This window comes from Atta cephalotes (assembly GCF_000143395.1).
Source record: "Atta cephalotes unplaced genomic scaffold scaffold00001, whole genome shotgun sequence".
In the NCBI taxonomy this organism is placed as follows: domain Eukaryota; kingdom Metazoa; phylum Arthropoda; class Insecta; order Hymenoptera; family Formicidae; genus Atta; species Atta cephalotes.
Window position 1 is genome coordinate 15,296,626 of NW_012130065.1, and position 13,826 is coordinate 15,310,451.

Here is a 13,826-nt window from a genome sequence, read left to right on the forward strand (position 1 = left end):
GAGAGAGAGAGAGAGAAGTTTAAAGAATTATTCTAAAAATGAACACATATATAATATATACAGAGAAGAAACAATTTTTAAACATTTTTTTATGCTATAAATTTTACATTTGTTGATCATGTTTATTGTACATCTTTTATCGCACGCAAGAATTCTTGTAGTTGCGCACATTGTATACGAAAATATATTCATGATTTATTCAAAGTTACAAAATTTGTAATATCTTATATCTGTTTTCTCTCTAAGATTCATTATTTAGATATGGTAAGCAATTTGTGTTATGATTTTTATAAAATATTTATCTAAAATTATTATTATATCTTGATCAAAATATTTATATCTTGTTCCAGTCTGATATCTTTGTTCTATAAAATAACTGTAAGCAAAAGAATTTCGAACTACTTTGTTGTCAAGAAAGAATTAAAAATAATTGTCAGAAAAGAAATCTAATCGTTTACTTTTTTTACTATTACACAGCATCTGCAAATAATTATCTGCTTATAATTATTTGTATATTATACACACATTCCCTCTCGTGAAAAAATCAAAAAGATTCTGAAAGTAGATGTAAAAAAAAATATCCGTGTCTCGGCGTTTTACTAGCTTAAATCGTTAATGTTTTTTATGCAGCTATTTATCATATTTGCTTCATATTGACTTTTTACAATGACTTTTTACAAATCATATTGACTTTTGTTTTAATTATATAATTTTTTAAAATAAATAATTGACGCTTTTGCATGTGAAATTATGCAATGAGACCGAATACAAAAAAACTGAGAATATTTTTTCATATATTTTCAAATTTTTGTATAATATTATATTAATTTTGTATAATAATTATAATTATAATTATAGAATTTGATTGATTGCTATTTGTATAATTCCGGTTTTGTATCACAAACAACAGTGCAAGCATGTGATTTCCTTCTCAATCGGCGAATTCTACATTGGCATAATCAATTTTTTCACGAATACTGTATCGGAAACCAGAAATTTTTAATTTTGTTGCGCAAAAATAGCATAATTCAGGTGCGTGTTCGGTACGTTGTAGCCAAATTGTTGGTGCAATGAATTTAATTTTATGAGATTTATTTTTCCATCTGAGCAAACATCGACAATAATAATCGCACATAACTTCTGGTACGTACCACAAATTCGGTTTATACGTCACATGAAAATAAGCTTTAAATTCTGCTACAAATTTTTTATATTTCGCATATAGCTTGGAGGTGCAAATAAACCGCACACCTAGCAATAATTATTTTGATTTGAATACTTATTATTGTTTATTTTAATATTTCCTTCATTTTCAATTTTGTTTTAAATGTACAGTTTGAAATTTCATTAATTAAATCCGCGACGTTCGAACTGAACAAGAACATGGAATAAGCTGGATTGTGATTGCTACTTGTTTATGTCACTTTATTGTTTAGATCGCGAAGACAATGTCGAAGTAAATTAACACTGAAACGGTATGCTTTCCTAACATCTACTTTCAGAATCTCTTTGAATTCATGAGGGGAAATCTGTGCAGTATTATAAAAAGATATTTGATGATACTTAAAAAAAAGACATTTGATTACTTAAACGACTTGATCTGGTAAAATGCTGAGACACGGGTATTTTTACATCTCCTTTCAAAATCTCTTTGATTTTTTCATGGGAGAAAAAAAATCGATTTTTGTCATATTGTGTAATTAAAGAGATATAATTGCAATTTATAAAATTCGAAGTAGAATGATGTTATAAAATACTTGTCAGTTATCAACTTTATTTACAATTCTTTTTTGTAGAGAGAAAAATCCAAGATTTCGCGTGCCCGATCTCTGAATGATCTCTCGTAGCTATAATATACATGTAATTCATGTAGCTATATGCAAATTTTCATTGATGCCAACGTGCGCGCTGGCGAGCTTAGCGCATGCGGCAGGGGGGAGGGGGATATTTTTACGTCACGGTGCGCGGTGACGAAAGTGTCGTGGGAAGGAAAGGGACAAACTGATAGAATGACAGAGAAGGACGTCGGTTATTGATTCTGTCGATCTATGCATACACGGCCGACACAGCGGCATACATATTTTTGACATTGTGTGCCGGAAGCGATTTCGCGCATCAAATTCTGTGCGATGGCTTAAGACCGGACGGCGTTCGCCGTCTCTTTCGGTGCGCGTCAAGTAGCATCAAATCGTCGAGCCATTCGCAAACGAAGCAGCTCTCGTTCTTTTCGCGCAAGGGTTAATACTCCAACGCGAAGGAGTATCATAGGTTAAGGTCCGTTTCTTCCGCTGTTGAATGAGAAATCGCGTCCACGACCGTGCGAAAATGGACAACGTGGTGACAACGCCGATAACCGCTGAGTGCGCGGATGCAATGACCCTGAATTTCGGCCCATTCGAGACGGTGCATCGGTGGCAACGCATGCCGGAGTGCGCCGAGTTCGTCGGTGCTAGGTAGGCAGTCGGCCAGGATGCACTTGTTGTTCGAATGAGTCTCTTCGTTTACTGCTTCCTGCAGACTCCTGGATGCTTTTCAGCAAGAGATATAGATGCAGTGTAACACAGTGAATCTTCTTCTTCTTCACATGCCTTATTCACATACCATTCCTGTTGGCTATCATCATAGCTATTCTATCTACAGCTAATCTTATCCACTGCCGTCCTGAAGAGTTCTGTTGAGCTCAGTCCACTTCCTTAGATTGGCCAATCAGGATACATCTTCTACCAGGAGCTCTCTTCTCTTTTACCTTTGATGTTTTGTAGCATTTGATATTTGTTGTTCCTCATGATGGCCAAGATTTTAGTTTTCTCTCTTTAACTGTTAATAACACCTTTGGTCTTGTCCTCTCTATTTCCTACAGATTTCTTAATTGGTTATCTGGCGAATCCAAGGAATCTTTAAAATACGTCTGTATATCCACATTTCAAATGTAGTGAGAGTTTTTTCTTGCTAGCTTTGGTGGTCTATGCTTCAACTCCATATAGGAGTGTGGAGAAAATGTAACACTATATTACACACAATCTTCTTTTCGAGCTGTAAACTAAGATTCCTTGGAACACAATAACAGCTTCATCTTAATTGTGATGAAGATTGTTTTGACTTTTTGATACAGCACTTTATGCATTTCCCTTAAGAGTGATCCCACTGCTCATTCAAATTGCAGCCCAGATACATATATTTACTTATTCTCTCTATGATCTGATCATTTGCCAAGAGAACTCCCTGATGGTGTCAATATCTTGTTCAACCATTCTTGTTGCGTTTGAAATCACCTATAATAAGAGTGATTTCATGTCTGTTGTAGGATCTCTTTAATTTGCTCGTAAAATTATTCGATTTTTTCCTCTTCTTTGTCACTGATTTGAGCATAGACTTGTATTATATTAATGTTAAAAGAGTGTCCTTTCATTTTAATTTTAATTATTATTTTATCTGAACAAGCAATAACTGCTGGTTTCATGCTTTTGTTTATTATTATACCAACTTCTTGTCAATGTTGTCATTTCTCATTTCTCGTGTAGAAGATGGTTTGTTCCTCCATTTGACACTCCCCTAGCCATCTAATCTCATTAATATTACCCATTATATCTACCCATTATATCATTCTTTTCATTTCCTTGATAATATTGTGTATCTTTTTCGCCTCATACATACTCCTAATATTCCACGTGCCAATCTTCACGTCTGAATCATTACATCTTTATTGTTTGCCAATGTTAAACAAAAATGAAATGGTTACAGTGTTACACTGTGTAATGTATGATCATTTTATTTTTGTTTGTATTTAATATTGGCAAACAACAAAGATATAATAAGTCTATTTTTTACTCCTGCACTAAACTACATTAGAATATTTTTTTTTTGCTAAATATTAAACATATGTCTATTTACTTTAAATTTCAAACATATATTAGTTAAGTTGTAGAAAACAGACCTATAGATTTGTTGTGTTACACTGTTATTTCGATCTTGCTGGAAAGTATCTTCTATGTACTATTAATTCAGTTTGATAGAATATCATGATAAAGAAAGAAAGAGAAAGGATTTATATCTATATATATTATATTCAAATAAATTTTGTTCAGCATTCTAGAAATAGATTTGACAAAATAATCTAGTATCTATCAACAGTAGTATCTATCAACAGTACAACTTGATTGATTGTCTTTGTTCTGTCTTGATGCCTTTGTTCTGTCTTGCAGACGCAGTAAGCATACTATGGTAGCATACAACGATGATATTTACGTTTTTGGTGGCGACAATGGTAAGAGGATGCTGAATGATGTATTGCGCTTTGATGTGAAAGAGAAATCTTGGGGCAGAGCGTTAGCTACTGGCATACTACCTGCACCACGCTACCACCACTCTGCAGTCATCCATGGGTCATCAATGTTTGTATTCGGTGGTTATACTGGAGATATACACTCCAATTCCAATCTTAGTAATAAGAATGATTTGTTCGAGTATTGCTTTCTGACTGGTCATTGGACACCATGGAGATTTGATGGAAAGTAAGCATTATTTGTATTGCAAGAATTTTCTCATATGATATCTAATATTTTAGCATTGTTTTCTGATATTTTTATTAGACCTATCAAATTATAATGTATTTATAGGGCCCCAGTACCTAGGTCTGCTCATGGTGCCGCTGTATATGATAACAAATTATGGATATTTGCGGGCTATGATGGCAATGCTAGGTTGAATGATATGTGGACAATATCATTGTTGGTAGGAGATTTATAAATATAATTTTATAAATATTTCCAAAATATATATGTATAGTAAATGCATGATATTAATATAGACAATGTAGACCTATTTCATCAATGTAGACAATGTAGAATTTTGATTTTAATTCAACTTAATCTTTATTTTTTCTAATTCTAAAAATTAGAAAAAGATAAAGAATAAATTGAATTTAAATTAAAGTTAATATACTGGTGGAAACAGGTATTAATTTATATGTATAAGTCTTGTAACGCAGTTTTAATTTCACTCTTCGATATTTGTCCCAGCCTGGCGAAATTAAAACGTGGGAGGAGGTCGTTCAAGTCGGTGAACGTCCACCGACATGTTGCAATTTCCCCGTCACAGTAGCTCGAGAATCAATGTTCGTTTTCAGCGGACAGAGTGGAGCTAGGACAACTAATAGTCTCTTCCAGTTTCATTTTAAGGAAAAGCGGTAAATTTTGTAGTCTGCGATGTAATACATCATAATTCATAGACTTGAGTCATGTTCCATCTATTATAAATTTATTTTCTCTAGGTGGACGCGCATATCGACGGAGCACATATTGCGTGGCGCACCACCACCACCCGCAAGACGATACGGTCACACGATGGTCAGTTTTGATCGTCATCTTTATGTTTTTGGTGGTACGGCTGACTCGGCTCTGTCCAACGATCTTCATTGTTACGATCTCGATACGCAAACGTGGAATGTTATTTTACCGTCCACAGACAGTCAGGTAAGATGACTTACAAAGACGAATTCAAGCCAAAGTAAAGACGAATAATAACCGGAATGAGTATAACAAGCTTTTCTGTTTATAAATTGCTAATAGATAGAACATATTTGTTAATGCAAATTTGCACATATTTGTACTTGCAGTGCTATTCACATTCGTTAAAATAAATTGCTGATTTGTTAACGTTTTCTGTTTAATCTGGATCCTTAATATATTTGCTAATGTTTTTTTCCACAATGACATGTTACAAGAGATTATAAGTAATTTTTATTTTTATAATAATACATGCACACAGGTACCATCCGGTCGACTTTTCCACGCCGCTGCCGTGATCGGAGATGCAATGTTTATTTTTGGGGGAACCGTGGACAATAACATACGCTCTGCAGAGATGTACCGCTTCCAGTTCTCATCTTATCCCAAATGTACGTTACACGATGATTTCGGCAGGCTGCTGAACTTGAGCCTCTTCTGCGATGTGGAATTCATAGTGGGCGAGCTGGAGACTAAGATACCGGCGCATATAGCCATGGTGGCGGCGCGTTCGCAATTTCTTCGGACGCTCATTCGACAAGCGCTCAAAAAACGAGATAAGCAAAAACTTATTGATGTGCCCACTAACGAATCCTCGCTACTGGAGGTAAACAATTTAGCAAGAACATAAAAATAAAAGTTATATAGAATTCTATTTTACTTAAGTTGATGAGAGATAAAAAAAATATAATTGAAAAAATATAGGTCTGTTTTTTTCAGTTAAACTTTTTACGTTTATCTTTGCTTTTTTTTTCTGTAAAACTGGAGAGAAAAAGAGGAAAGATGAATAATGCAAGAAGTTCAGCTGAAAAGAATAGATTATATTTACTATAAACATCTATTTGTATATATTCTTTCTTCCTTGGTTTTATAAATTTGACTATTATGTTGCAGGTGAAATTAAAAGACGCTGTACCGGAAGCTTTTAAAATGGTGCTGAACTATATTTATACAGATCGTATCGATCCTACTAAAAGACTAGATGACAAGATTGAGGACCCACAGAGTAATCGCATCGTACTTCTTATGATAGATGTCTATCGCCTCGCCGAGCAGTTCCATATGAAACGCTTAGAACAGTTGTGTGTTAATTATCTCGAAGCAACTATAAGCCACACGAATGTCTTGGAGGCGTTATGCAACGCCGTACACTTGAAATTATACTTCATAAAGGATTTTTGTCTCAGTTTCGTCGTGAAAGAAAATAATTACAATCTAATCGTGATGAGTCGGGAGTTCGAGACTTTAGATCAGCCGCTGATGGTGGAGATTATCAGGCGACGGCTAATGCCGCAAACTAAAACTATTACGAAGTACGAATCTGTCACTGGTAGGTATCATGCGCGATACACGTTTATCAGAGTGGTCTCTTATGAAATTTACTTGTTAGGAACTAACCTGGAGCAAGACATGGAAGCATTTTTAAAGAGCTTCGGTCAGGAATTTTGTGATATCACATTGGAGTTAAACGGTAGATCGATACCGGCGCATAAGGCCATCCTCGCGGCACGATGTGGTTACTTTGAAGGACTGTTTCGATCCACGCCAGGAAATAATACGGCAAACGTAAGTCATTTATAAAAAAAAGCACATTACTAACGAATCTCTCGCTAAACAAGAGAAGGCGTCCATTTTAATACAATATTTCACATATACAATTATAAAATAGCAAACTTTTATATAGGTACAAATTGGCGAGACGATACCGTCATACGATTCATTCTACTCTTTACTGAAATATATTTATTATGCGAATGTCTCGATGCCTCCAGAGGATTCTCTATATCTGTTTGCTGCATCGGAATATTATAGTTTCACGAATAATCGACTCAAAGTGTTTTGCAAACAAAATCTCGAAATGAACGTCACTTTCGAGAATGTTATACCGGTTTTAGAGGCAGCTGAGAGGACGCAAAATATCGATATGAAAAAGTATGCCCTCAATCTGATAGTTCATCACTTTAGCGAGGTAAAGAAATGATCCTGGACACATATATTCGATATTAACATCCATAATATGTATAGAATCCGTAACATGTATACGCTTAATAACAAGTATCGCTTTTATTTAGGTTGCCAGGCTGCCAAAATTGAGAGAATTAAGTCGCGAGCTCTTATTGGATATTCTTGATGCTTTAGCTGATGATCGCAGCGATGCTAGAACGTGTCAAGATATGACTACTGATTGCTGACGGATTTCTATTTCAGATCGTCGTCCATGTAATTGGGATTTACCATCGCCGTGCAGTTTCCAAGTAAGTATGATTATTTAAAAAAAATATTCTCAATATTGTTATATTTTTATTTTCAATAAACTAAAGTTAGAGTTATTAATAATATTATTAATGCTGAGCAAGAAAAATGTTAAAAATATTTGTGATGATATTCCGGAGTTTTCTCGTTTTAGGAATTATGCCGGGTGAATTTCATCCTCATAGGACGAACGGTTCTGTTTGTTGGTAACTGTTATCTCGATCACACGGCTAAATCTTGCCTGACATCAGACATACAGACCTTGCTACCATTGTCGATTCAGGATGAGTCGTCATCGTCATCCTCATCGTCATCATCCTCATCATCCTCATCATCGTCATCATCCTCATCATCATCAACATCATCATCATCATCATCATCATCATCATCATCATCATCATCATCATCATCATCATCATCATCGCCGTCATCATCATCGTCTCGTTATGGTGACAACAGGAAGCACCAATGGTCTACTATTACCCGTCGTTGTTCCGTCAGTTGCAATATGTTGAGACGCACCGTTGTCGCCCTTTCGGACCTTGGACTTAGAAAGTTATTCCCGTAAATCGGAATTGTGTTAATATTAAATGAAATGACGATGATTTTCGTCAAGCTGTGTCATAGAAGTGTTTATTGCATGATGCAAAACTGCTCGAAAGCCGATGTATAATATTAGTGTAGAGATTGTGTCTGTTCATATAACAACATTAGACATGATATTATACACAGGATGCGCATCAAGGTATCATTTTCCAATATTTTACATAAATACCCTGATGAAAAAATTCTGACAGTTCATATTTTTAAGAATTTTTCATATTTCAAATTTATGAAAATATATTTTAAACTTTTTCAGATTTTATAAGTTTTCTTAGGAAATTAGAATGCAAAATTAAAACATTCTTAAAATATTTCCTCAAATTCATACATAAAGAATTCTAGAAAATATGTAGGACTGTTTCAGTACTTCTGAAAAGTATTCATATAAAAAATTCGAGAATTTTAAAAAGTTATAAAATTATACATAGAAATTCTGAAAATTATATAGAAATACTGAAAAATGATATAAAGAATTCTAAGAAAAATTTCACCAGGGTAGATACAGTAATGTCACTTCCAGTTATGATTACGTTATTATGTATGTCTTAATTAGCAATTGTTATTGATTGTATTATTTATTTATGCAGAGTTAGAATTTGGGTATAATGACAAAAGTACGCAGAAAACTAAGCAACGAGAATGCGATTTTTTATTTTGAGTTATTTTTAAGTGTAAGGCTAAAGTTTGGCCATTCATGTGATTGCAGACTCTTTAATTTTTGTGCTTTTTGTTGCTTCTGCTTTATACCCGAATTTTGTGATATATTATAGCATTTGACTATAATAACTAATGAGATACCATTGAGAGCTCTACTAAGTTGTTATTAAGAATTCTATTGAATTTTCAAGGGCTATTAATCAATTTAATCGGCCTGTCTCCAGTTCAAAGGAAATTGGAAATTATTGATATTATTAACTGCTTAATCGTTCGATATAAACATCTATATGCTCAATCCACAAGGCACTAAATATTTTAGTTATTTCGATATTTTATGATGCACAGCAATTTTTTTTAAATGACATAAACTTTGTAATAAATCAGTTTTTAATGGTATCTCATTGTGGCGGCCATGATAAGCCTATATGTTTCCATGTTTTTATTATACATGTTGAAGTATAGTCTGTAAAATATACATGAAATGTCTATTTGTGCTAAAGAAAGCGTTGTTATAACATATTTACATATATTCACGATCATATTGTTCCGTCGTATCCCCGTTGATCTTTTTGTAATTATACATGAGACAGGAATATTTTTATGGGCTTAAGTAATATATATAGTAATATATAAATAATTTCATTTTATGCAGATGGAAGAGAAATGATAAAAATGAATATTATGTATATGTGTTGAAAGTGAATATATTTTCAAGACGTTTCAGAAAATTGTTGATATAAGAAATATCTATAACTAATATGAGAGGATATAGGAAATTAAATGTAGACTATATATCAGCATGAGTCATTAAATTGCAAAGGGCGCCTATATTTTCATCGAATATAATATAATAAATTAAATTATACTTGCAAAAAGAAGAGATTTGTTTTTTATTTAATTTATTACTACTATTTGTTAGTCTTGTCGAACGATAATTATAGTTTAAAATTTACAAAACTGAAGAAACTACAGAAGACAATAGTATTAGTAGAACACGATAAAATATAAATATTGCTTAAAACAAAACCTTCGCGAATTGTAAAATGGATGGTAACATTAATAATTGCACTTGATTAATAAATTATGTATTATATATTTTAATCTCGATAATTGTACATACATATGATTCATATTCTCGTGGAAGATAATTAATGCTTCAAGTTTACAAGAGCAAACAATACGAATTGAGGGAACGAGAGGAACCGAATAGCAGGTGCTCATATATAAAATCACATTGCTCTGTCTCTTCCTGTATCTCTTCCTTTCTCTCTATCATCCTTTTCTACATAATATTATCTCTAGAGAGAGACAGGTGTTTTTATTGTATCTAATGTTATCTCTAGGCAGGTGGTACTTATTTACTCTGAATACACATCCGATTTATAGCGATATTCATTCCAAGAAACTAAATAAAAAAATCAATCTCGCGATTGTTGAGGCTTGTTTTCTTTATCTTGAAGTGAGATGCCACCGAATCAGATTTGTGCTTGAAAATAAACATCCTTCTTTTACATTTTTCTCTTTTTATCTTTTGTTCTTTTATTCACCAAAGCGTGTTTCGCTAGAAAATAGCGCACCATCTATGGCCCATTTCTTTTAATAATCAACCAGACATACGTTGACACAACACTTCGAATCTTTTCTCATGGAAGTAACAAGATAACTGAATGAAAAGTAAAATAATTTTAGGCAAAGAGGATATTAAAAGTGGAAGAACAAAGCAAATGTTATCTCCATTTTGATGTTTGAGATGCAATTAATTTCTGTACATACATTACTATTGTTCTTGATTGTGATGCATATCTATTGACATATATTTCTTCGAGAAACTCTTAATATAACTATTTAATATAACGTATTTTGGCTTCCCATTTACTTTTATTTTACACCTTGTACGAATAATTTCCGTTCAGTCATCTGTTACGTCCATGATCTTTGTTTTTGTAAGATTTCTTAGAGAGATTTATTACTTCCCACTTATTAAATCTATTAAGTGACCACCAAAATCGTTGCACAAGTACATCAATTGCGCACTGTACAAGGATATGCCACATAAATGAGAAAAATAAGAGACATTAGAGAAGAAAAAGTTTGAAAATATGTAAATAAAAAAGAATTAAACATGTTTAAAGTTATATTTTATTTCTCGATTAAATGATTGATCCGCTATAATTAAATTGATTTCTATGATGCTTTGTATAAATGAATTTATGTTATTATTTTAGTATTCAATAATAATTTTAAAGAGTGATGTGCCAGGAAAATAATTCATTTTGCAACACATTCTTCACGATCGTTAACTACATATTGACAACAGTTATTGAATCGTTTCTCGTTAAAAACTAAAACGGTTAAAGTACTGAAATAATAATGAATAAAGAATAAAATAAATTTTTAGATAATATTGATTAGCTAAATAAAACAGAAGTAACTGTCATTCCCATTTCGATGTCTGAATTGCGATGTCGATTACATATCACACCGTAAAATTGAGACTTTTCTTTAGAATGAACGCAGTGATTTAAAATCTACAAATTTTTAAAGGTTTCGATGTCTTTATACGCTCTTATTTCTCATTAATGCGTTAAGTCTGAACAAGGCAATTGTTCTCAAAACCTTCTTTTTCTTTTTTTGGTCGTTGGGTAGGCATTGTGCCTCTACAATGGGAAAAAGGAAAGAAAGACGCCAACTTGTACTCTTGCACATTCCTGGTTTCCTCACTCGAAATCAGTTTTCAATTCTTCGATTCTTCAAAGATTTTTGTTCTATCGTGAGGCGCCTAAATGAACTTCTTTAAAAAAGCGTATTATACGCTAGCTGCGGCCCTACATTCACTATGAAATCTTAATGTAGTTACTCTAAGTAGGCCTTTCTGTTCATCGCTTAAAAGTCTAAGTCGAAATCTGTATTTAATATTGCACGCAGCTGACAACGCCACGATGCGATATTAATCATAGATAACACGGACTTAGTTTAATTATTACAAAGAGACATCTACGAATTACAAGAAGATAACGAGATAAAAGTAGCGATACGGTAGTGGTATAAACTTCACACGTTGATTTCGAATGGCCCCAATCTGAAATTAAGAAACAATAATAAACATTTTTCCTCTTATCAGTATTAATTTGTACAACGTATCGACATCTTACCGATTGTAATGTATTGATTGACTCGTTTTGTAGGATTCCAAAGAGTGCGAGACAATCAATCCTCGAAGATCAATGCTCCTCGAATTTTCTGTGTGCAGTACCCACACATAGAGAGAAGAATGCATCTCGTTGAGCATTACATATCACGTACATCCACGTTGAACATTACATTTCACGTCGAACATTATATTTCACGTCGAACATTACATATCACGTCGAGCCTTTACATATCACGTACATCCATGTCGACGATGTGGTCCACACCAAATGTTTGGAAAATTCTTCTTTCAGGTCAATTCGCAGGTCATTTCTATGAGCAATAATAGCGATCTGTTATTGTCGAACGTTCCAAAAAATATTAAATTCAAGCACAATGAAAAATCTGGAGTTAATAAACAAAATTAAATTAAGAATCTCATGAAATTAATAAATTTAAATCTCGATTTTTTTCTATTTTTATTTGACGAATAATTACAATTCCAGGAATCTCTAATTATTCTGATTAATCTATTATTTAATTTTTATAACTTTCGCGCGCGCGCGTGTTATATAATAATGATCTTTGATTTACAAAATGAAACGCCGATTCGGAACCATTTATATTGAATAGATTTTATCACTATTTACTTGATATACAAATTTTATATGGAATTTCAACATTCCTTGTTATTTACTGTCATCATTTTCTATAATTTCATTTAAACATTTAGCGTATTATCATTATATAATTATATCATTATGTAATCTTTAGCATATATTTGATTTAAATTGTAATGAATTTTTAATCAATTATAGAAAAGTTATTTTAATAATATAAATTATACAAAATTAACAATTACAATGCCAAATTATTTGACAAAAATGTCCTAAGCTCTCCATTATAATAAAAAGTTTAGTTTTCTTAAAATTATAAAATTTCTACCTTTTCCTCGACGATACTGCTCGTCGATGGTATTCTCTGCGAAGGATCTATCCTTCTTCGTCTTTCTTCGATAACTTCGGTGTCGGAACTCCCCATAGTTACTTGTGCTGATTGTGTCAAGGATGCATTTACGTGCCTTGTTTTCATCAAAGGCGGATTCCGAGATTGTGGTAACGCGAATCCTCGTCTGAGAGCACCTCGCGGCGGTGACGGTGGTGGATAGGATATACCTGGTGACACACATCATCAATACGTGAGAGAGAAAGAAAGAGAAAGAGAATATTCGTTTAATTTTTTCAGAGGGAAAAACCTAAGATTTCAAACAAAATAACTTATGTTCTTAATGTTTTCTGAAGGTTTTCGGAGTCATTAAATTCGATTCTGGTTTAGAATTCTAAAATTCAAATTTTAAAATGAATTTTAAAATGAATTTTAAAATGAATTTGATTATCTTAAAACAGCTGAATCTTAGGAGTTCTTGATATCACAAATTTAAATGAGTTGATGCGCCCTTATGAAAAAGACACTAAAGATTCGAAAAAATACTCAATTTTTCAAAAATACTCAATTGTTTTTTTCAAAATTTTCAGTTTTTTTTTCATAAAAGTTGAAAATGTTGAATTTTAAAGATTATAGTAATTTCTATAAAGAAGGCTCTAATGTCACAGGATTTATAATTAGAATTTAAAAATTAGTTTGGAAATCAGTACTGCGTGGCATTAATGAGTTTCATTC

The 13,826-nt window shown here is 32.8% G+C and overlaps 2 protein-coding genes across 2 annotated transcripts in view; one reads left to right on the forward strand and one right to left on the reverse strand.

Annotated features, from left to right (window-relative positions):
- Positions 1-2,295: 2,295 nt before the first annotated feature.
- Positions 2,296-7,696, forward strand: LOC105617465 (leucine-zipper-like transcriptional regulator 1). The gene is made up of 10 exons (XM_012199024.1): positions 2,296-2,453; positions 4,203-4,511; positions 4,617-4,731; positions 5,019-5,185; positions 5,270-5,471; positions 5,767-6,111; positions 6,399-6,834; positions 6,895-7,070; positions 7,189-7,473; positions 7,577-7,696. The coding sequence occupies exons 1-10, from the start codon at positions 2,296-2,298 to the stop codon at positions 7,694-7,696; spliced, it is 2,313 nt and encodes a 770-aa protein (XP_012054414.1).
- Positions 7,697-12,379: 4,683 nt separating this feature from the next.
- The window catches only part of LOC105619062 (pleckstrin homology domain-containing family G member 5-like), a 105,908-nt gene continuing 104,461 nt past the window's right edge, over positions 12,380-13,826 (reverse strand). The window contains exons 19-20 of the mRNA XM_012200594.1: positions 13,092-13,321; positions 12,380-12,499 (exon numbers count right to left, since the gene is read on the reverse strand). Coding sequence (XP_012055984.1) covers positions 12,380-12,499; positions 13,092-13,321 — 350 coding nt within the window. The remainder of the gene's footprint in view (positions 12,500-13,091; positions 13,322-13,826) is intronic.

What these genes read in the sequence shown, in the direction of transcription:
- LOC105617465 (XM_012199024.1), top strand. Translation starts at nt 2,296, where the DNA reads ATGAGAAATCGCGTCCACGACCGTGCGAAAATGGACAACGTGGTGACA. An exon ending in ACGAATCCTCGCTACTGGAG is followed by an intron (nt 6,112 to 6,398) that starts GTAAACAATTTA and finishes ATTATGTTGCAG; the next exon opens with GTGAAATTAAAAGACGCTGT. An exon ending in CAGGAAATAATACGGCAAAC is followed by an intron (nt 7,071 to 7,188) that starts GTAAGTCATTTA and finishes ACTTTTATATAG; the next exon opens with GTACAAATTGGCGAGACGAT.